General features: G+C 50.0%; 1 protein-coding gene across 1 annotated transcript in view; it reads left to right on the top strand.

Moving 5' to 3' along the window:
* The window catches only part of MROH7 (maestro heat like repeat family member 7), a 48,517-nt gene extending 29,117 nt beyond the window's left edge, over window positions 1-19,400 (top strand). Inside the window, exons 14-24 of the mRNA XM_043447558.1 lie at window positions 1,007-1,145; window positions 3,305-3,495; window positions 4,679-4,816; window positions 6,820-6,934; window positions 10,308-10,448; window positions 11,226-11,402; window positions 12,268-12,423; window positions 12,707-12,829; window positions 16,439-16,541; window positions 18,471-18,533; window positions 19,067-19,400. Coding sequence (XP_043303493.1) covers window positions 1,007-1,145; window positions 3,305-3,495; window positions 4,679-4,816; window positions 6,820-6,934; window positions 10,308-10,448; window positions 11,226-11,402; window positions 12,268-12,423; window positions 12,707-12,829; window positions 16,439-16,541; window positions 18,471-18,533; window positions 19,067-19,311 — 1,591 coding nt within the window. The 3' untranslated portion in view covers window positions 19,312-19,400. The remainder of the gene's footprint in view (window positions 1-1,006; window positions 1,146-3,304; window positions 3,496-4,678; window positions 4,817-6,819; window positions 6,935-10,307; window positions 10,449-11,225; window positions 11,403-12,267; window positions 12,424-12,706; window positions 12,830-16,438; window positions 16,542-18,470; window positions 18,534-19,066) is intronic.
* The last annotated feature ends 3,973 nt before the right edge of the window (window positions 19,401-23,373 follow it).

The raw sequence follows: 23,373 nt of genomic DNA, 5'->3' as shown, positions 1-23,373 counted from the left end.
AAGCAATGTTGCCTAGCAACATAGTTGACATACTATCTTTATCAGGTTTCCAGGGGAACAGAGCTGGAAAGTTAATGGAAGGTTCAACTCTTAACCAGATTTGGGTGGGGGAGAGGGTTTTTGTTAACCCTTTAGTGCCCTGGGCTGTCAGCACTTCTCACCTCCCCAGGATAGAACCTATAGGCTGGTGCGGGTTGATCCAGATGCTTTCCCCTGACTAGTGTATTGCTTTCTTTTTTGTTTTTAATTTTTTTGTTAGCTTTTTATTATTTTTGGCTGCGCTGGGTCTTCGTTGCTGCTCCCAGGCTTTCTCTAGTTGTGGTGAGCAGGGCTACTCTCTAGTTGCGGCACACGGACTTAGCTGCCTTGTGGCATGCAGCATCTTCCCAAAATGCAGGGATCAAACCCGTGTCCCCTGCATTGGCAGGCGAGTTCTTAACCACTGGACCATCAGGGAAGTCCCTGATGTGTATAGCCTTCTAAGGGTCAGGAGTGGGAGCTCCTTGACATTTTGTGACAAATGAAAGACCCAGGCCCCAAAGGGCTCCTAGGCATAGAGGAACAGTTACAAGCATTGGAGTCATCAGACCTGGTCACTTCTGGACTCTGTAGCTCATTAGCGTGCAGTCCTGGATTGGTGATTTTACCTCTCTAAGCCTTAACTCCGCATCTGTAAAATGAGACTGACAATCCACCGCGAGTCCCTGTAAGAACTCAGTGACCCTGAGTTTCTTGAAGATCTTGCTTACGTCCGCTGGCAGACAGCAGATGCTCAATATTTGCTGAAGTCATAACTTGTATGCAAAGCACCTGGCAAAGTACCTGAGAAATAGGATTTTTGATCATTGTTAGTCCCAGGCTCCTTAGATCATTCAAGAAATTTTTCGGCACACTCATGGATGCCATTTCAAAGGCATCTTCCCTTCTCCCTCCCAAAATAACTCGGCGGCAGTGTTGGCCCCACTGCCCTTGTCCCCACTAACTGTCCCTACTCTTGGCCTGTCAGCAATGGAGCAGAGATGTGGAGGCAGCTGATATTGCGCAAGCCCAGCTGTGACGTCCGAGAACTCCTGGACCTGCTCCTGACCAGCCTGAAGGAGAAGCCAGTGACCAAGAAGGGCCGGGCCTCCATCGTGCCCCTGGCGGTGAGGAGCTCTCCTCCTGCCCCCTTCCTCCCCTGCCTAGCAGCCCCATCACTGCCCAACACGTCCTCCTCCCACTCTCGCTGAGCTCTGCACACCCGTCTTCTAGTGCCCGGCTCTGCCCGGAGCTAACTGGTGGCCTTGAGCAAGTCTGTCCCCGGGCTCTTGTTTGTGATCCACTGGACCACCAGCAGCACCATCCTTTTGCCACTTACAGTGACTGGGGCAGCCTGGAATAGTGGGCACTGGGACGCACACACCTTAGGCTGAGAACTGGCCTTGCTCTGTTACTATTTTGTAACCTGAGCAAGTCACTTCATCTCTCGGAGGCTCAGTCTCTGCATCTGTAAATAGAAATAATATCTACCTCATATGGCAGTTATGAAAATTAAAGAAGGTAACTCATTTATTCTTTTTAGAGACATAAAATGTCTAAGCACATCTGCTGCCATTCTTAGAGGTTGGCCCTGGGAACACAGAGGGAACAGGCTCTGAAATGGGAAGGGGGCTAAGTGGACAGATTTCTCTCTGGCTCTGTCACCTAGCCAGCTGGATAATACCGCATTCACCTCCCTGCTTCCACTCCAGCCCCTGCAATCTGTATCACAGCTAAGAAAATCATTGAGAAATGCGCATCTGCTCTTCTCAACTCTCTCTATGGCTTCCCACTGCCCTTGAGGGTAACACAGAACTCCTGCTGGTGCTGCTAGGCCCTGCAACCCTCACTGGCCTCACTATACTGTGTGATCCTCTTGCTTGCATGGCTCCAACCTCATTATTTGTCAGGTCTTCTTAATCATGGTGCTATCTTCTGTCACAGGGCCTTTGCACATGCTGTTTTCTCTACCTAGATTTCTGTCCACCAAGTTAACTTCTTATCATCCCTTATCTCTTAAGCTATCACCTCCTCAGGGAAGCCCTCTCTGACCAGATCAAATCTGTGCATATTATACTTTCCTTCCCAGGTGGTTCAGTGGTAAAGAATCTGCCTACCAATGCAGGAGATGCAGGTTCAATCCCTGGGTCAGGAAGATCCCCTGGAGAAGGAAATGGCAACCTATTCCAGTATTCTTGCCTGGAAAATCCCATGGACATAAAAGCCTGGTGGGCTATAGTCCACTGGGTCACAAAGAGTTGGACATGACTGAGTGACTGAGCAGATACACATCACATACTTTATCTTGGAAGAGTTCACCCCAGTTGTGATCTAACAATAGTGTGTGTGTATAGAGTGGGTCATGTGATTAATCTATGAGATGCCTGAATTCAGCGCATACAGTAGACACTCAAAAAATTTTTTTGTTGGGTTGGTTTATTTACTCAAACATTAAGCACCTACTATGTTCCAAGAATACTCATCAGTTTCTAGGGATTCAGCAGAGAGCAAGACAATCTGGTAGAGGAAAGTCAATAAATAGACATGGTGGATAGAGGAGCGGGTGGTATTATCCCTTAACACAGGAAGATACTAAAGCTGAGACATTCCATGTCTCACCTAAGGTCACGCAGCTACTGAGCAGTGGTTCCAGGACTCAAACCCAGGTCTCCTGCCCCCGAGCCCCATGCTTTACCTCTGGATCTCCCTGCCTCTCTCCCCCAGCACCGAGTTCTATGACTAGGACCAGCACCCATTCCATCCTTGGTTTGGACATCACACACTCCTCCTCTGATCACTGTGTGTTGGCATATTCTCAAGTCACTCAGAGGAGGCAGTGAGGGAAATCTAGTTTTAACAGCCCCCAACAAAGAGGCAACTGATATCCCACCTATGTTATGAACCAGTAAGAGGCAGGGCTCCTGTAATCTCAAGACCTGGGTTCAAGTCCCAGCTCTGCCCCGAGGGGCTGGGTATCTTTGGGCAAGTCCCTTCACGCCTCTGATCTTGTCTCCTTCCCTGCACAGTGGGGTCAAGACTCTACCTCATAAATGTGGGAAGAAATCCTTCCAGGGCTGTGTCAACAGCAAAGGGTCACTGTGATTGTTCTGGGACAGGGCTCGCCCAGAGGGCCTGGATGCAGTGGTGGGGGAATCTGGCCTTGCCCATGTTGGGCCAGAGAAGAGCAAAGATCCAGGACCAACCTCCTAGAGAATCAGTACAGGCCCAGTCAGGAGTGCTGGGATGGTGGGTGGTGATGTCTCACCAGCTTTCCCTCCGCCTCCAGGCAGCCAGTGGCCTGTGTGAGCTCCTGTCCGTCAACAGCTGCATGGGCCGTGTGAGGCGCATCTACCCACAGCTGCTCCTGGCCCTGCTCATTCAGGTCCATTACCACATCGGCCTCAGCCTGCCTGGCCGCGTGGCTTCCCGCAAGGATGCCAAGAAGGACGCCCAGACCTCTGGCTTTGTCCCTGTACGGTATGTTCCTGCTGTCCCCCGAGGGACAGCCACCAGCAAGGGCTCTTATGGAAGTCTTTAGGGCAACTGATCGGTAGAAATTAGCTCCGCAGCTAGAAAAGAAGACAGAAGTGCACTTTTATGAGACAGAGCCAATCGTGTTCAAGAGCTATTTGTGAACATCTGCTGTATGTGTTCTCTGCTTAGGGCTGGATGGCAGGAAGGAATCAGCCTTCTCCAAGGAGATCACCATTTCAATTTTTCTCCTCCCTCCCTAGAGATGTGATTTGCATTAGATTTATAACCAAGGCTGAACTATTTGATTTTCATTAGTTAATTGGAATAGTTAATATAGGCCCATAAGTAAAAATCTTCAAAGATGGTAAAACAGTTTCTGTTCCTCTCTTTACCCCAGTTTTCTGTCATAAGAACTGGGTTCTTTCTTGCCCTTCGGATGGGGTTGATGCAGAGCTAAGCCAATGTGTTTTCATTCTCTACTTTCACACCAGTGGTTGTGAACCTTACACAGTTACATGTTTCTGCTTTTATTATATACTGTATCTTTGAGATCATTACACATAGAACTGCCTCATTATTTTTAACAGCCGCATAATATCCCTCTGTGTACATTATAATATACCACCATTCACTTAACCAGGATCATTTCGATTTAGGTGCTTCACAGCCTTTTACAAACAATGCTGCCATGAATGAGGCTGTTTATATGTCTTGATATTTACATGTGACTGTACACATAGGATGAATTCCTGAAAGTAGAATGGGTGCATCAAAAGGTTTCTGTGTTTAAATATTATGGTGGAACAGGAAGATATGGTGGAAAAAGTTCTTGATCAGTGAGTGAAAGGAAACGAAGTACCTCCTAAAGCACCCAGCTTGCCAGTGGTATATGACACTTCATTTCCCCACAACTTTGCCATCACAGTCTCATCTTTGCCAATCTGAAAGTTGACAAAAAAAAAAGGTATTTTGCTGTAATTTCAGATTGCATTTCTCTTACTATGAATGTGGTTGAGTTTAAATGCCGTTTCTATTTCCTTTTTTGTGAGCAACTGTTCTTGTTCTTTGCCTAATTGTATATAGGACTTTTGGGAATTTTCTTATTTATTTGTAAGAGCTCTTTATATTAAGGTCTGGCCTGCTGGGGGCAGGGTGACATGGGATCTCAGCCCCCTTGTCTTGGCAGCTGGATGGTCAAAGTGGTGAAAACCCTGCTTCTGAAGATGGGCTGCTCATACGAGGCTAACTTTCTGGAGGACCATGGCGGCTGGGAGCTTATGGGGCAGGCAGAGAACCACCACCGCGGAGTGTCCCTGCTGGCCAGGTGAGGACCCCGGGGCAGGGGTCAGAGGGAGAGAAGAGACCTCAGTGTCTTCAGACAGACTTGGGTTTGCATCTCTTTCTGGGCAAGACCCTTCCCTTGCTCCATCACCTCTTCTCTAAGATCAGCAGAGTATTGTCTCCATCAACGAGTAGACAATACAAATGTGAAAGATGACATATGCTCTACAAACTGTGGTTGTAACAGTACCTGGCATTGGGGAGCTACTTAGGTTATTTATAAAGCACCTTTCTCACCACATTATTAATTTAATTCCCATGCTAATACAGAAATGATGGTCTAGCTGAGCAGTTTAGAGTGTGGTCTGAGAACAGGTCTGCCTGCTTCTGAATCCCAACTTATTATTTTCCAGCTGTGTGACCTAGCGCAAAGTTCCTTTCCTTCTCTGTGTCTCCGTTTTCCCATCAGTAGTATAATAACAGGACTCACATCTGAGATTTGGTGTGAAGATTAAAGTACTTTGAACAGCCTCTGCACATAGAAAGAGTTCAACACATTAGCTTCTGTTATCATTATGCTGACTGGTGGGGCAAGGATTGTTAATGCACATTTTGCAGGGGAGGGTGCCAAGGTTCAGAGAGGGATAGTTATGCACCAAAGATACACACAGCCTGGGAGTGGCAAGGCCAGGAAATAACCCCCTGACCCAGATCAGGGCTCTTCCCCCCAGTCACACACAGCCTCCCTTAGGGAAAGGAGATGGGGGGCTGGTGCACCTTGATTCACTCATGTGGTTCCTGCAGGAAGATCCTGCTTCTTAGCCCTGCACCCTGAATGTCCAGGGTGGGGTTCTCCTCTTCAGTCTCAAGATAAAACTGTATTTATTGACCACTTGCATGCTTCAGGCACCTTGCAAAGAGCTGTCTATTCACGGACTATTCCATTTAACCCTCACCGTGACATAATTGCACCGTGATTGAGTGCAGGAGGAGAAGGGGTGACAGAAAATAAGATGGTTGGATGGCATCACCAAATCAATGGACAAGAGTCTGAGCAAACTCTGGGAGATGGTGAAGGACAGGGAAGCCTGGTGTGCGGCAGTCCACAGGGTCACAGTCAGACATGACTTAGCAACTGAACAACAACAACAGCAGTGACTGATGAAATAACACTATTACTTTCCCAGAGTTACCCATAAGGAATCTGAGGCCCAGAGAAGTTAGGTGATTTGCCCAAAGTGACACAGCTAGTGGTAACAGAATTTGAACCCAGGCTATCCTATACCAGACTCTATATGGCTGACACACTTTTCTGGATTCATTGACTAACAGAGCATAGTGCAGACTTTGCGAGGGCGAATCATCTACAGGGCTTGTTAAAACACTGATGGCTGGGCCCCACTTCTAGAATTTCTAATTCAGTTAGTCTGGGATGGGGGCTTGAGGATGTCCATTTTTTTTTACAAGTTCCCAGGTGATGCTGATACTGCTGATCCGGAGGCCGCACTTGGAACATCGCTGGCTTAGTAGAATGAACTAGGCAGCTGCCGTAGGGACCCCTGGGTTGGGGCGCCAGCTCTGCAATTTTCCAGCTCTATGACCTTGGGCAGTTCACACTTAAAGCCTCTGTTTCCTCATCTATGAAATGGGTTAACAACAGTAACCTGCCTCAAAGGGTAATGGTGAGGATCCGATGCAATAAGGACCTGAAAGCATCTGGCTTGCAGCCTGGTGCCTAGTGAGTGGGTCCTCACGTTCTCTCCTTCCTGTCCTTTCCTCCTGGAGTGGTCCTGCACATTCAGGGGTCGTAGGCCTGTCTTTCTTACTGATTTTCTCTGTGATCTTGGGCAAATCACTTTTCCACTCTGGATATCAGTTTTCCCTCCTGTAAAATGAAGCAATGTGATCAAATGGCCTCCGAGATCCTGTTCAGGTGGAAAACCCTGGGGATGCAGGAACACAGGGAACTGGGGCTTGCCCAGGCCCCTGTGTAGCAGGTCCCCACGGGGCTGGAGAGCCTAAGGGCACTGCTCTTCCCATCCCCAGGGCCATGGTGCACTATTCCTGTCAGGAGCTGTGCCGCATCCTCTACCTGCTCATCCCACTCCTGGAGCGAGGCGACGAGAAGCACAAGATCACCGCCACCGCCTTTTTCGTGGAGGTACTGACCGGGTGCCCAGAGCGGGGCGGGGGCTACCCCAGGCCTTCCCAGGAGCATAAGCCTCAGTTCCCGTTGCTGGTCATTTCTCTTGTGCGATAAGTACTTAATACTTTAGAGTCTTTCCTGAACATGACTTTTCTTGAGTAAAAAGATCTTGTGGGTCTTCTCCCTCCTCCTTCCCATCTCTCCTCCTCTTCCCATCCCTCCACCCCATTTCAGTCTTCCCAGACTCCCCTAGTACCTTGGGCAACCACCATCCTTTGCCGTATACCAGGTACCAGATTGGAGACACAAATATAAACTTGGTTCTGCTCTTCTCTCAGGAGTTCTTGGTGTGGGAGGGGAGACAGAGGACATCCTGGTTATATCACAGGGTACCTTAGAGTGATTTGTGCTAATGGGGGCAATTCAGGCTGTGGTGGGTGAACATCTTGGGTGTATTGGGTGGGGAAACATCAGGGAGGCTTCCTGGAGGAAGTGACATCTAAGCTGAGTGAGTGTATAGGGGTACTAAAGTGGGTACTGAGGAGAGTTAAGTCAGGAGAAGGTTGGTAGTGTCAGCCCCAGAAGGGAAGACTTGCCAATAATAATGGCCAACAATTTCATTGAGCACTTACTACCTTTCAGGTGTATTCTTAGAGCTTTGCACATACTGATTCATCTAATTCTCACAATAATCCTATGATGCACATATTATTCCATCCCCTACTGTAGAGAAGGAAACCAAGGCACAGATTCAAGTAACTTTCCCAAGGCCACACAGCTCGGTAAGTGGCAGATCCAGGATGCAAAGCCAGACATCTGGGCTCTAAAATACACACTCACTCTTTAGCTTTGTGTGTGTGCTTATGGATGTAATAAAAAAATACATGTTATAAAAGCTATCATGTTAACCATTTTTAAGTGTACAGCTCACTGGCTGTACATTCAGTGTGACGTGCATTCACACTTTTGTGCAACCGTCACCGCCATCCATCTTCAGAAGTTTTTCATCTTCCTCCCCAAACTGAAATTCTCTACCCATTAAACACTAACTCTCCTTCCCTAGTCCTCTCAGACCCTGTAACCACCATTCTACTTTCTGTTTCTATGAATTTGCCTATTCTAGGTTTCACATGAATGGAACCACCAATATTTGCCCCTTAGTGTCTTGCTTATTTCACTTAATATAATGTTTTCAAGGCTCATCCATGTTGTAACAGAGGTCAGAATTTCATTATTTTTTTAAGTCTGAATAATATTCCATTGCATGTACATACCACATCTTGTTTCTCCAGCCACTAGTCGATGACACTTGGAGAACCCACTCACTTAACCACCACCCTGTCCTCTTGTGACGTGCTAGCTGGCACACAGGGGGTCTAGGCTATCACCAGGGTCTGTACAGTGGGGCTCAGAGGCTCACTGTCTGCTCAGACAGTGGAAGGCTAAGGACGCTTCCTGGATGAGCTGCCATTTGACCTGGGCCTTGAGTAAAGACAGCCAGGTGGACAGGGGCAGCTTGGCAATTCCAGCACTGCCTCCCCAGTGGACTGCAAGCCTGGGGAACAGGAACCACATCATGTTTGCCTGCATCCCTAGACCCAGCCCCAAGAAGGCCTCTGAGAAGAGGGGATCAGATGGGTGAGTGAGTACCCAGGTGAGCACTTTGCCCGGCTCAGCAGGCACCTGCAGAATGTGTCACCTTAGGAGGACATGCATGTGGCTTGGGGTCAGGAGTCCAGGTTACAGTCTCAGCTCTGCCATGGTCCCCATGACCCTGGTGAGGAAATGGGAAAGCGTCATTTCTTGAGGGCTTGCTGTGTGCCAAACACCACGCTGACCTCTTACATATACGACCCCACTCATGTGCACAGCAGCCCTACAAAGCAGGAATTGTGACGCTCATGTGTTGGTGAGATAAGGGGCAGTTTTCAAGGTCACACAGCTCAAGCTGTCCAGAGAGATTCAGACCAGCTCTGCCCGCCTGGCTCCTCTACCCTGGTTAGTCTCGTGGGAGAGGCGTTCCTCACTGTCTGCTAGTGGCTGCCACACAGGCCCTTGGGGGAAGGGGTGGAGGTTGGCCCTCCCACATCCATAAGGTCAGGGACTGTAGGCTTAATCTTTCCCAGCACTCCCCTGGAGCCCTGAGCAGTGGCCCTCCCTCTCTGGGACAGGGGTCCTCACCCAGCTTCAAGTCCTTCTCTCTCTCCCCAGAAGGGGTGGCTCAACACATTCATAGTGATGCTTTGATGTTGCTCAGATGTGTGCCTGGAGGGGTCCTTGCTCCTCCCAGTGGTAGGTGGAGTCCTCAAGGGAGCTGTGTGACCTTCGGCAAGTTGCTGAACCTGTCTGTGCCTTGCATTCTTCATTTACAATACGAGGATAATGAATTGCCCACCTCATAGGGTTTTGATGAGGAGTAAGTGAGTTCATGTAAAGTGCCAGCGCAGGAAGTACTCCCCAAGTCAGCTCTGTTGCTGCTGTGATTGCCACATTTCTGTGTGTCTAGTCACAGCCCAGAACCTGGGACAGAGCAGCTGAGTGCAGTTCTGTGGATGGGTGGAGGGTGGGTGGTAGGTGGAGCCCCACCTTTCCTGCCTCCCCCACCCCACGCCCTCAGCTGTCCTGTCTGCTGTCTCCCCTTTCTCTTCATCACAGACACACGGTCTCAATAGTCACAGTAGATGCGGGGCAAGGGAATAGATGGGAGAAGTGCTTATGAGGGTGACTAGGCAGGAGCTGAAGACTGGTTGGGTGCTGGAGGTGGCAGGGCAGAGGGAGAGGAGGGAGATGGGGATGATGCCTGGTTTGGGGCTGGGACAAAGTGGGGCTGGTGGTACTGACCTTGCAATGGTGGGCACTGGAGGAGGGCAATTCCAAGAAGGAAAGGAACCATTTCTTGGTTGTGAACTCATGCAACTAGGGTTCCCTGAGCACACATTCAATCCCAGAGCTTCCATCAGTAAGTGGTGCCCAAGGAGAAAGGCTCAGTTTGTGTCCTCAAAGAAGCTCCAGGGGGATAGGATTCAGGAGGCAGGTGCATAAGTACATGGGGGCAATAATGTTTCTGTGTTCAGGGCCCCCAGGGGCACAGAGAAGGGGCAGTCAGCCTAGGTGAGGCCTGGGGACACTGTCAAACATGGCATCAGGGAGCTGACTTTTGGGTGGAGCTGGGGCTAGAGTGGAGTTGAGAGGCCTGGCAGAAGAGCATCCCTGCCCACACAGAAGGGACAAAACAGCCAGGGTCATTCCATGAATGATGGGAAGCTTGGTTAGAAGCTTGTTGGTGGTATACAGACTAGAGGGTGGATAGGTGTGAATGAGGCCCCAGGGGCAAATGGGGCCTGAGGGTACTCCTTGAGTTGGGGAGTAATCATCCTTATTCCCTCAGCTCCTCCGGATGGAGCAGGTACGGCGGATCCCTGAGGAGTACTCTCTGGGGCGAATGGCAGAAGGCCTGAGCCATCGGGACCCCATCATGAAGGTGCTGTCCATCCGAGGCCTGGTAATCCTGGCTCAAAGGACTGAAAAGGTGAGTTGAGGGCAGGGGAGAGCCCATTCAGCCAGGGCCCCGACAAGAGGAAGGATGGAGCTTGGCCATCCTCAACTCTCCAGTGCTGGTGACTGGACTTAGGGCTCATTTCTGTCTCTGTCTTAATTATCCCATCTGTAAAATGGGTATCCCTTAATAATTCCCTATATGCTTTATTTTTTGAAAAGTACTTGCCGAATTCAGATTTTTCACAATGACCCTAAGAGCAGTATATTTAGGAGGGGCTGGGGATAGCAATAATTACTCTAAAATTTTAAATATTTAATATATAATATAATATAATATATATAATATAATAATATAATAAGTAAATATTCTAAAATTCTAAAATATTATTCTAGAGATTAGGAAGCTGAGTCACAGGTTGTTGATATTTCATTAGCCTTTTAAAAAGTGCTGTGTTTTTCTCTACTAAGCACTGTCATTACAGCTTATGATTTAGAGGGACAAAGGGACAGGACTTAACTAACAACACAGAAAACTAACAACACAGGGTATCATCTATAGATAGTGCCAAGAAGTGGGGAGACAACAAAAGCCCTCAGGGTTGCAGGCTAAGAAGGAGTCAGTGAGGCCAAAGAGGGCTTTGGAGACACCAAGAGTTTGAGTGAGGGCATGCCAGGCAGGTGGGATAACATAAGCAAAGGCCAGGAGGTATGACTTGCTTGACCAAGTTCATCTCTGTGAATCAGAGGCTGGGTCCCTCACCTGTTAGATCAGATAGGATCCCCCATCCCAAATATTCCTTCTCCACAGGCTGCCAAGGTGCAGGCCCTCCTGCCCTCCATGGTGAAGGGTCTGAAGAGTGTGGATGGGCTGCTGGTGGTGGAGGCGGTCCACAACCTCAAGACCATTTTCAAGCATGATCGGAAGCTGATGGACAACTCAGTCTATGTGGAGATACTGCAGATTCTGCTGCCACACTTCAGTGATGTAAGGAATTCCGTGAGGGTGGAAGGATGGGGGTGTAACACCTGGAGAGCAGTTCTTTACTACTCTGGGGGTCGTAATAGCTCCCATGGCCTGCTGGGACCTGGGCAGGGCTGAGTCAGCCCAGGGGAAGGGGTGCTCATCCCAGCTGGTCCAAATTCTTTGTAATTGGTTTGCATAGAGAAAGTTCCTTCTTTAATTGGTTCTCACAGAGGGAGATCTTTTTGTGTCCTCGTTACCCCAGAGACTTGCCTCTCTGTGATTGGTCCATCTAAAGGAGTCACAATTTTTTTCCTTTGAATTTTTTTTTTTAAATTGGAGTACAGCCAATTAACAATGTTGTGATAGCTTCAGGTGAGCCGCAAAGGGACTCAGTCATACACATACATGTATCTATTCTCCCTCAAACTCCCCTCCCATCCAGGCTGCCACATAACATTGAGCAGAGTTCTCTGTGCTATAGACTAGGTCCTTGTTGGTTATCCATTTAAAATATAGCAGTATGTACCTGTTGATCCCAAACTTCCTAACTATCCCTTCCCCCATTTTTCCCCCAAGGGGGTCACAATTCTTTGGTCTCAGCAGAGGGGGGGCATTTTTCTACTTGGCACAAAGGCACCTTTTAGGACAGTGGGGTTCCTGCTGGGAAGAGCGGGCAGAGCTCCAGACCCAGGCTCTGACCACGGGGAAGCCAGCCCCAGATCAGCCCCGTCAGGTGGCCTTCAGTGTTCTTCATCTCTGCGTGTCTTGTGCTTGGAGGGGCCCTTGGAATGAGTGGAAGGAAGGCCATGAGCCTCTACGTGGGGCACAGAGGTGCAGGCAGCCTCCTGGAGGATGGAGCTTGCCTGACCCTCTGGATCTGCCCCAGTCACGGGAGGACGTGCGCTCCTCCTGCATCAACCTGTACGGCAAGGTAGTTCAGAAGCTGCGGTCGCCCCGCACCCCGGCTGTGGAGGAGCAGCTGATCAGCACCTTGGTGCCCCTGCTGCTGACCATGCAAGAGGGCAACGCCAAGGTGAGCCAGGTGAGTGTGCAGAGCCCTGAGTCCTGAGGGTGCAGCCCGCTTTACAGAACCCATCCTAGAATCACAGACAATCCATCATGCGACCAAGTCTGGCCAAGCTTGTTTTCAAAAGGTACCCAAGCCAGTATTTCTGTTCAAAACAGCCAACTTTCCTTGTATGTTTCAAGTATTGATAGGAATTGTTTTCCCAAAATCCAGTTTCATGCCCCCCCCCACCCCCGGAGCATAGTTCAACTCTTCTGGAATTGCATAGCTCTGGTATTCTCTTTCTATTGGCCCCCAGAAATGTGTGAAGACCCTGTTCCGCTGTTCTTGCTTCATGGCTTGGGAGTTGCCAAAAAAAGCTTACAGCCGGAAGCCCTGGGACAACCAGCAGCAGACGGTGGCTAAAATTTGCAAGTACCTTGTGAGTACTTCTAAGACTACAGTGGGTTCTTATGAGTATGTTGGAGGTGGCCAGTTCTTTCCTTGTCTCTTCCTCCTTTTTACATGAGCATCCTTACTGACAATTCCATTACCACCTACAAGTTGTTGGCTCTTGGAAGTTCATCTTTGCCTCTGACTTCTCTCGCCACTTCTGGTGTTCCTTCTCCAAGGCTTACTGGACATCTCCCCCAGTGACTGTGTGTGTGCTGTGCTGAGTCGCTTCGGTCCTGTCCTACTCTTTGCAACCCCATGGATGGTAGCCCACCACGCTCCTCTGTCCATGGAATTCTCCAGCAAGAATATTGGAGTGGGTTGCTATGCCCTTCTCCAGGGGATCTTCCCAACCCCAGGGATCAAACTTGCGTCTCTCATGTCTCCCGCGTTGCAATGCAGGTTCTTTATCACTAGGGCCAACTGGAAAGCCCTCCCCTGCCCACAATGACTACACACAACTAAAATCAGCGTATCTCCTGAACTTATGGCCTTCCCAATGTCAGTTCTCTCTCCTTCTAAATCCCCAAAGCTGAAACCTAAAACCATCCAAGGCTTCTTCATCCCCTTCGCCTTCACCTTTGATCAATCTTAAATATCCTAAATGCCTCTGAATTGTTTTTTCCTCCCCCTCCCCATTATTATTACCCTTAGTTCAGATCATAAATGTTTCTCAGATGGGTCCAGCCATCCAGTGGGTCTCCCAGTCTTGAATCTCAGCTCCTCCAATCCATTCCCGACTCAGGCTACCAGAATGATCTGGTTAAAACCCAAGTCTGTCTATATCATATCCCTGCCTGGGGGACTCTACCGGCTCCCTCTTCTACCACAGTAATTTCCAGTGTGTATTTGCTGTGATGTCAGTCCTACAAGAAATGCCCCACAGGAGAGAAAAGATCCCAGACAAGTAAGTTTGGGAAATACTGCACTGTTATCTTCCTCTCGGAGATTTGCAGTGTCACCAGCACCAAAGAGCTCTGAAATGCTCTGTGCCGAGGAAACTTCATGATTGATTCATGGTTTCCCCAAATTATTAAAGCACAGAACCCCCTTTCCAGGTAACACCCAAGAACATTCTACGGTAGGAGAAAGCCCTACACACAGTGACACGCTGCACAGCAGGATGCAGCCGGGCTCCTTCACGTATCATTTCGGACGCTTTGCCATCGAGGTGCACCTGCCTTTCCTGTAGCCACAGGCTGTGCTCCCCGGGATGCAGGCTCTGAGGCAGAGGTTGGCATGCAGGAGGTTTATTAGGGAGCACCCTGGGACCTGCCGCTGTAGAAGGGAGGGCAGGGAGCGGAAGTGGCAGGAGTCAAGCTGCAGTGCGGTTTCAGGGAAGGTCTCGGCCAACATGATGCCAAGATTCCTCATGTTGGGGCTGGCGGTCAGGTCTCGGCACAGACTGAGGGGTCTGTCAGTTTCCGGTTCTGCCCCTGGAAGAAGGTGTTGAGGCTGTGGTTTGCCTCGTCATCGGTCGCCAGCTGGCCTGGGAAGGGACGTGACTTTGGGCCAGCAGTTCTCTTCCACCAAGGCAATCTGCACCTGGGGAAATAAATCCTTCACACTCTAAGGGAGGTCTGGACGGGGCATGCAGCATCCCCATTCCCCTACCAACCTAACAGGAATAAACAAAACAAAAGATTGCTATTTTGCAGTAATAATCATTATCAATAATGCTCAAAGCCTCTGCAATCCAGTGCCTAATATTGTTACCTCCTTATACGGAGGGAAAAAGAGGCCTGGAGGAAGTGTTTGGCTGGTGCTGCTAATTCAAATACTAACCATGACCCAGTGACTGGGCAGATAATAAGTGATGTAGGGGTGATAGGGCCATGGCAACCTGGAGGGGCCAGGCTCTGTTGAAAGCACGAACAGAGAGCTCCAGCCACCATACAGCCAACTCTCACCAGGGCCTTCAGTTTCACAAGAAAAGCTAGATTTTTATAAGACTTTAATTAACAATCAATTTAGTTAAAATGCTGCGCTGGCCTCTGCCCTGCCAGTCATTTGTGGCCTGTGGGCTGCCAGCTTGTGACCTCTGCATTAGACCCTCTGGATTCTCAGGCTCTTCTTTGCTCTCCAGGCATCAACAGTTCTGCTCATATGAAGGCCAACCTCTAGCCTTAGCTTTAAGGAGGGGTCAGTAACCTAGTCATTCATTCATTTATCCATCCAATACTTTCTGGGCACCTGTACCATGCAGAGCTCCATCCAGGGTGCTGAGGACTCTGAGCTGAGTGAGAAGGTCCCTTCTTTTGGGGGAACTACAGATCCAGTGGGGGAGACAGGTATAAGTAATTATAAGTCCAGTGTCATAGGTGCCATGGCAAGGGCTGTGCAACATGCTGCAGGGACGCCAAGGTGGTGAGATTAGCTCTGCCGGAGGGTTGTGCAAAACTTCAGGGAGGAGACTGTTTCTGAGCTGAGCCTCAAAGAATGAGAGGGGACTCATCAGGAAGGAAAGAGGGAAAGGGGCTCCAATCAGGAGCAGTGGCTTGTGTCGGGCATGCATTTGGGCAGAGTTGTGCCTCGACCTGGGATTGGAGCATGGTGTGCGTGGAGGCAGTGGTAGAGAAAGACCTGAGGCTGAGAAAGAACGTGAGCGTGAACACTTTGCACACTAAGCCCAGGAGGTTACTCCCTGACATTGCTATTGCTGTTGTTCAGTCGCTCAGTTGTGTCTGACTCTTTGCGACCCCATGGACTGCAGCATGCCAGGCTTCCCCGTCCTTCACTATCGCCTGGAGTCTGCTCAAACTCGTGTCCATATAGTCGATCAGGGTCTTTTTCAATGAGCTGGCTCTTTGCATCAGGTGACCAAAGCATTGGAGCTTCAGCTTCAGCATCAGTCCTTCAAATGAATATTTAGGGTTGATTTCTTTTAGGGCTGACTGGTTTGATCTCCGTGCTGTCCAAGGGACTCTCAAGAGTCTTCTCCAATACCACAGTTACTGCCCGACATGCAGATTGTCAATAGGAGAGTGATCAGATCAGATCTTTCTTTATCTCCCTCAACAGTCTCTTAGCAGATTGCCTGCCCCCTGGTTTCTACTTGATCAAACCCAACCTGAACACCACTGTCAGACTATTTTGCCTAAAACATTACTTTGTCATTGCCCTATTAAGAATGGATGCTGGCTTCTTATTTTTTAATGCATAAGGAAGCCCTATTTCTGTCTGTATCTGAAGGACTTTTAAGACCCTCCTAAGTCTGTAGTTTATTCCCACTGCTTTGTAACTTGAATCCTTTACCTAGTCAGACCCGTCTCCTTAGTCATGTCCTTCACATGCCATATCTTTTCTCAGCTCTGGCTGGACTTGCATTTTAGAACTTGCCTTCTGGCTTGTAGCAGGTGGGTGGGTTAGAAAAGGAGACACCCAAGGCAGGAAGATCATTAACGTGATTGTTGCAGTCAGCTAAGAGAACATGAAGTCTGGCTTCTGGAAGAGTCCAGAATGGGTAGCAGAGTTATTTAGGAGGCAAATGGCCAGGGCTCAGCTGCTTGACTGGGTCCTGGTTCCTAGCTCTGGGAGGGGTGGATGGGTGGTTAGTCCCTCTGAGGGCCCAGCACTCTCTGGCTTCTCTTTGTTCCAGGTGGACACTCATCGAGACAGCGCCTTCACATTCCTCAGTCAGAGCCTGGAGTATGCCAAGAGTCCTCGGGCCTCCCTCCGGAAGTCCTCAGTCATGTTCATAGGTAACCTGCCCTGGCAGACCTAGTCCTGCTACTTCCTCCCCTTGGAAGGAAGCAGTGGCCCTTCTGGCCCAGGGTGGATGCCTCCCTTTGGATGCAAGGCTTGGCCAGCACACAGCTTTGATATAAATTAGCAAGGTCTCCCTTCTTCTGAGATCACTGCTCGGGAAGTGGACCAAGGTCATAACCGTGACATTTGTAGGCAGTAGAACTACTGCTTCACCTGTCCCACCTCCCGCCCCCAATACAGCAAGGTCCAGGTGCAGCAGGAGCCTGCCCTGCAGCAGGAAGCACCCGTCTGCACAGGGGGAAACTGAACTAGGATCTCAGCTCCATAGTCCCCTTTTCTGTGTGATACCACCTGAGCCTCCTCTGTAAGATCTGTAAGGTGATTGGCAAGATAGGGATCAACTCCTGCTTTGTCACCTGGATGAGAATTTTTTAAAAGTGAAGACTGGCAGATAAAAGTTCTCCCTCAGTGACAGTCACCTTCCTCCTTCTTCCCACAGCCCCAACCTCTATCTTTCTGGGGAAAAAACCAAGTAGGTTCCCTTCACTCAGAATCTCTCCATAGGACACTTCTGATGGTATGCCGTCTCCTCTCAGCCACTCCCCTTCCCTCCCCCAAACAGCCATATATCCTTCAAGGGTCTGCAGGAGACCCTACTGCAGAGAGGCTTGGAGAGGCCCCCCACCTTGTACCTTTGCCCAATTCATGTGCAATTTCTCATTCGTCCTGTCATCCATGCATGTATCCGTTGGCTTCGGCCTCACACACTGATTGATCCTCTACTCTGTGTCAGGCACTGGGCTTAGTCTAGAGAAACAAAGAAATTTTCAGGAGGTGATGCCAATGGTCAGGACTGGGGAGATGTGGGGGCAGCTGTTAACATGGTCAGTTCTGGGACAGATGAGCAACGCCCAGGCTGGAGGGAGCATCCTTTGGGCTGTGGGGACGTGCTCAGGGGGAGCTCCTCAAACAGAGTGATGTATTTCCTAAATTCTGGCTTCTCTAAATCTTGTTCCAAACTAATCACTTCCAAGAATGTTGGTGTTTTGATTCCTAACCTTTTGCGGGTTACAGATCTTTTGTGAGACCCTACAGAAATTTAGGAACACTTGCCCTAGAAATATGCACCATGCATGCACTTGAGCAAGTGTCTCAAAGGCCCTCAGACTATCCTTCCCGCTCCCCCATCTCTAGCAGATCTAAGCTGAAGAAACCCCAGGTCTGGTGGGAGATGTTCATGAATGACAAGTAAAATACATCACAGTGTGTACACAGGAGGAGACAGACTCAGAGACTCTGGGAGCCTTAAGAGGCATTTATAACTAGCTTGGGGCAAAGTAGGGAAAAATTTCCTAGAGGAGCAGCCACGTTAAATTGAATATTAAAGGACAAATAGGAATTAGTAAGGTACAAAGTAAGGGAGGGGCCTTCTGAGAGGTAGGGCACATTCAAGGATCTGCAGGTACTTTAGGAGCCGCTGAAGCAGGGGAGGGCTGAGCTATGTTGCCGAGAAACTGAGTTTCAGCCTCTTCAGGGACCCCACCAACCACCTGAGGGGAAGGTATGCGAGGCACTTGGTACCCTCCTGTTACTGTTCCTTGGAGAAGGGGGCACCGAGGCAGCACGTCCCTGAGTCTTAGACGAGGACACTACAGACCAGCCAAGGGAAGGGATCTCCTAGGACCACCTCTCAGAGTCAGCTACGGCCCTGCTCCTGTCTCTGTCCTGTTGCCCTCTCTGCCCACTGGACCTTCCACCCCTCCCAGGACCCCTCTCGAGGAATCTGTCCCAGGGTCAAGACGAAGTTCTCTGTTCGTGTTCTCGTTTGTGGGACTAGGAGAGCCTTTCCAAGGAGGTGTGGTCTGAGGGGGGGCGATCAGAATCAGGAGATGGACCCACTCACATCTTGGATTATGCTCAAGGGTCCCTGGTCCCCTGTATGGAGAGCAGCATGACGGAAGATCGTATGAATGAAGTTAAAGCTGGTGAGTCCTGCCCTGCATTGGCGAGATTTCCAGAGTCAGTGCGGGAATGAGTAGGCTCGCAGCAGGGAATGGGAGAGGGGAGGGTTACGACCCAATGCCAGGGGCTTCAGCTCAGTCCAACTGTGCTAACATTGACCAGGTGAGTACATGTTAGCTACTGTGGAGTCACTAAGACGCAGAACACACAGTCCACCTGCTAGGGGAGCTTACAATCCAGGAAACCAGACTCAGAAGACAAGATAAAAAACCATTTAGTGCAGGGCAAGTAGTTCAGACTCTTAAGGGGGCATGTTAATTTCATAACTGGGAAAGCTGATGGGAGCATGAAGGAAGGCTTGGGCAGTCCAAGAAGACTGCCTGGAGAAGGCAGGTTTTGATCCAAGCTTTGAAAGACATGAACAATTTGAAGAGCTGGAGATGAGGGGATGCTGAGCAGAGTACCCAAGCTAAGATATGAAGTGAGAAGGATGAGGTGTGAGACTCAGGTGGGGACCTAGACTTAACAAGTGACTTCTCTCCTCCCTATAACTCAGCTCTGGAAAACTTGAGACACGACCCAGAAGCATCAGTGTGCATCTATGCTGCCCAGGCCCAGGACAACATCCTGGCCAGCTGCTGGCGGAACTCCTGGCCACTGCCACACGGGGACTCATGGGTGTGTGACCCGGCCGCCACGCACCGCTGGAGCCCTAGCTGTGAGAATCTGCCCACTTCCCACCAGCGGCGCTCCTGGATCATGCAGGTGCTGGGTTCCTGGAAGATGTCTTTGAAGCAGTGATGTTCCTGAGCCCCCAGCCCTCCTTGGAGGTGGCCGTGGCCCCAGCCATGCTCACTATAAATGCCACATAGCTTGCCTCTCCCCATGGAGTTTTTCCTGTGAGATGAGCATGTTCTTTATTATTGACTCAGTCAACATTCATAGATGCACGTAGGCTGTCTTATAAAGGGGGAAGCTGAGGCCCAGAGAGGTGGAATGGCTTGTTCAAGGTCACACAGTGTTAGCTAGATGTCTCAGCTTCCCCTCCCTCCCAGGGAGAGAATAAGAACAAAAGGAGATGATTTCGGTAGCCTTCAGAGAAGGAAAAGAAGAGATTCCCCCCATCTCCACCGCATGATATGCACATCCCAGAATCCTGATCTCTGAGCCCCACCCTCGAGTCTTTGCCCAGAGGTTGGCCACCACTCATTCGGGCAACATTTACTGAGCACCTACCCTGGACCAGGCCTGCTCTGAGTGCCAGAGATAAAAATATGAATGAGACCCAGCCTGAGGCCCTGGGCAGTTGATAGTCTGATGCAGAGGTTCTCAAATGGGGGTGATTTGGACAGGTCTGAAGACATTCTTGGTTGTTTCCACTTGGGGAGGGGGCTGTTATCATCAGTGGGTAGAGGCCAGGGATGCTGCTAAACGTCCTACAGTGCACAGGACAGTCCCACAGCAAAGATATGTCCATCGTAAACTGTCAAAAGTGCCGAGGCTGATAAACTGTGGCCTCATGGAAGTATTAGAGACATATAAAACACCAACAGCCCAGCAGGTCAATGCTGTGCTGGGCAGTGTGGGGACTGTGAAGTCCAGAGGCTACCTGGGGGTGGGAGATCAGGGAAGGATCCCAGAAAAGAGACGCCCCCTCCAGTGGGTTTGCAAAGATGCCTACACAGTAGGCACGTATGGAGAAGAGCAGGGCATGAGACCAGGAATCAACGGCAGATCTGAAGGTGCTCTGGAGCTTAGAGTGGGAGGGGAGAGGAGGACAAGGGCTGGGTTATATGGCCGTGGAGGCTGTGTTAAGGAGAAGACTTCAGCGAGCCTGGGAAGGCGTGGTGGGAAGGGGAGAGGCAAGCAGGGGGAGATGCAGGAGGGTGTCTGCTTTAGAGAGCTTCCTCCTTGTGCACACACAGGCACTGCTGAGGGGAGGGCAGGAGCCGTTCTAAACAGGAATCTGTCACTCTTCAGTCACGTTAAGTTTATGCATGCCCATGACTCAGCACTTCCACTGTGGCCACACATCTCGGGGAATCTTCCCACAGGTCCGTAAGGGGAGATGTATGAGGAAGTCTTTCTTAGTGTTATTTGTGATGCCTGGGACAGGAGGCAGCCTGGGGATCTACCCTGAAGGGATGAATGGGCACCGTGGAGTCCCATGCAGCAGTTAGAAGCAGTAAGGGCACGTGTAGCACCATGGATGGGACCTAAACCTAGTGCTGAGGGGAAAAAAAAAAATAACATGCATGTACAAAAGAAGTTACATTTGCAAAGGACACTTACAAACTGAAAAAGGCACATTAAAACACATAACAGTGATAGGAGGAGGAAAGAAGGAAGGCTCAGGGGCATAAAAAGGAATAAATGAAAAAAAGGAGAGGAAGAAAGCTCATGCAGGAGCGAAGGGGAGCTGCTGGGTGGGGGATGGACAAGAACACGGACGAGGACACCTGGCTGGGGGCTTTCGGGCTGTGGCAGGGGCCTGGGCTGCAATGCAAGATGGACAGTATGACTGGACCTGTGGGTGACTGGGGAAGAATTTTCAGAATCTGGTGGTTGACAGCAGGGAGAGCAAGACCTCAGGATGGTGCCCAGATTTCAGGGCAGATGACCAGGCCAATGACCCCACTGAGTGATCCTCAGGACCAGGAGCAGGTTTGGGGAGGGATGAGCTCAGTCTGGACATGGTGAACTTGAGGGGCTTGTCTGCCATGATAGTGGAGATATCTCCTAGGTACTGGCTGCACACAGTGGAGCTCAGCAGAGGGATCTAAGATGTAAACAGATTTGGGATATTCACCTGTGCACAGATGTGAGCTGAGATTCCCTGGGTGTGTGTGCATAGCAGGAAGAGACGTAAGTCTGTAAGATGACCACACAGTCATCTCCAACAAATGTGGGCCAAGGCCATCAACATCCTGGGCCTGAGATAGAATAACATAACCTTGTCCATTGCCAAGAATGTTCATCAGCATTGCCCGGTTTGAATCTCACGGTAGCCATAGGGAGTCATGGGAAAGGCAGGCTGGCTTTATTACCCATGTTCTACAGATGAGGACAGGGCTTAAAGATGGGTGGGTCTTGTCTAATGTCACATCAGGAAGCAATTAGAAGTGTGGATCCCAAAGGCCTCCCAACTCCCATGCCTGAGCCCTTTCCACCCAGAGACACTGCTACTTTCACTAGACAGAGCCCAGGTCTGGGTGGCCTTGACAAAGAAGAGCTGCCATGTTTTAGGGCTGGGCAGTTTCAAAGCACAGTGGCCCCTGGCAGGCTCAATTATTGGCAAACAGTCTCAAGTTGGAAGGGTCAAAGAGCACTTCCCTTCTCTGAACCTTCCCTATCATCACCTGCAAAACGAGTTCTTATGGGATTTCATAGGAATCACACTTTTAAAATGGGAGCAAAGAGACTTTGCAGGCTCTGTATTCAAGAAGGGAAGAAATGAAGACGAGAATAATACAGGAATCATTAGGGACTAGGCTGGAGGAGGAAGCATGGAAAAGGAGATTTAGATTTGGAAGAAGAGAGCATATGGACCAGGTGTTCCCTGGGCACAGGTGACATAGAAGGTAAATGACACAGCCCTGGGCCTGAAGGGCTCACGGCCCCTCCAAGTGTCATCCTGAGCCCTGCTGTCCGTCTCATTCTTGTGTCAAATAACAAGCTTGCTAGCTCTGCTTCTGGGCTTCAGATCTCTATTCTTCCCTGGCTTCTCACTAGCATCCTCCTTGTCAATTTCTTAACCCAGCATCCCCTATCAATCCTTCACCTGGCAACTCAGGCCTTCCTAAGACAAATTTGCCCTTATGTCTGTCAGTATCTCATCGTCCTTTGCAGCATAAAGGGTGAAAGGACAGCCAGGCCCTATGACCCCACCCACTTTGCTGTCTTTCCTCTTAACTCAGCATGCAGGCTGTTGCCCACACCCATGTCTCTGCACGTGGACTTCCACTGCCTAAAATGCCCAATTTCCCTCTAGCCCCTATCCATCTGCAGAGACCTTCCCCATCTCTGCTCTGAGATCTGCATCACTTCCTCAATGAACCCTCCTCAACCCCCCCCAAGGAACAGCCATCCCTCTGTTCCTCCACTGAGCAGGCTTGTGACCAGACTGGATTTAGACTGGTCTGCTGTGTGCCTGTCTTTCCTTCTAGACCAGGCTGTGAGCTCCTGAGACTGTGGCACCCAATGCAGAGCCGAGCAGCCATTTGCTGGGTAACCCAGTGGCTGCAGGAAGGCACACCTGGCCCAGAGGCCTTGTTTCCATCTCAGCTGTGGGGGGTATGGGTTTGTGCATGTGTGCTAAGTCACTTTAGTCGCCGTGTCTGACTCTTTGTGACCCCATGGACTATAGCCTGCTAGGCTCCTCTGTTCATGGGATTCTCCAGGCAAAGATACTGGAGTGGGTTGCCCTTTCCTTCTCCAGGGGGTCTTCCTGACCCAGGGATCAAACCTGCATCTCTTATGTCTCCTGCTTCGGCAGGTGGGTTCTTTACTACTAGCCCACCACAGAATCCCAATCAGAAATAGTCTGATCACATCATTCCTTTCCTCAAAGCTCTCCAAAGGGTCCCACTGCACTGTGAGGAAAACCCAAACCCTCAGAGTCACAGCTCATTATCTTTCCCACCTACCTGCTACTCACCGTCTTTTCTGCACCTCACACCTTTAGCCCCCTCTGTTCCCTCCTTGGGGAATGCTCTTCCCCAGACACCCCCTGGCCACTTCCAAGCTTCTTTGCTTGAATGCGTGCCCACCCTGTTTAAAACTTTTCTCCCACAGTCCTTGCTACCACTTGACAAACTCCCGTGTCTTGTTTATTGTCTGTCTCTCCGCTCTGCTTACTGCTTC

This window comes from Cervus canadensis, chromosome 2 (genome assembly GCF_019320065.1).
Source record: "Cervus canadensis isolate Bull #8, Minnesota chromosome 2, ASM1932006v1, whole genome shotgun sequence".
NCBI classification, from domain to species: Eukaryota; Metazoa; Chordata; class Mammalia; order Artiodactyla; family Cervidae; genus Cervus; species Cervus canadensis.
The sequence above is the reverse complement of the archived record's forward strand: the minus strand, read 5'-3'. Positions and strand labels throughout refer to the sequence as shown.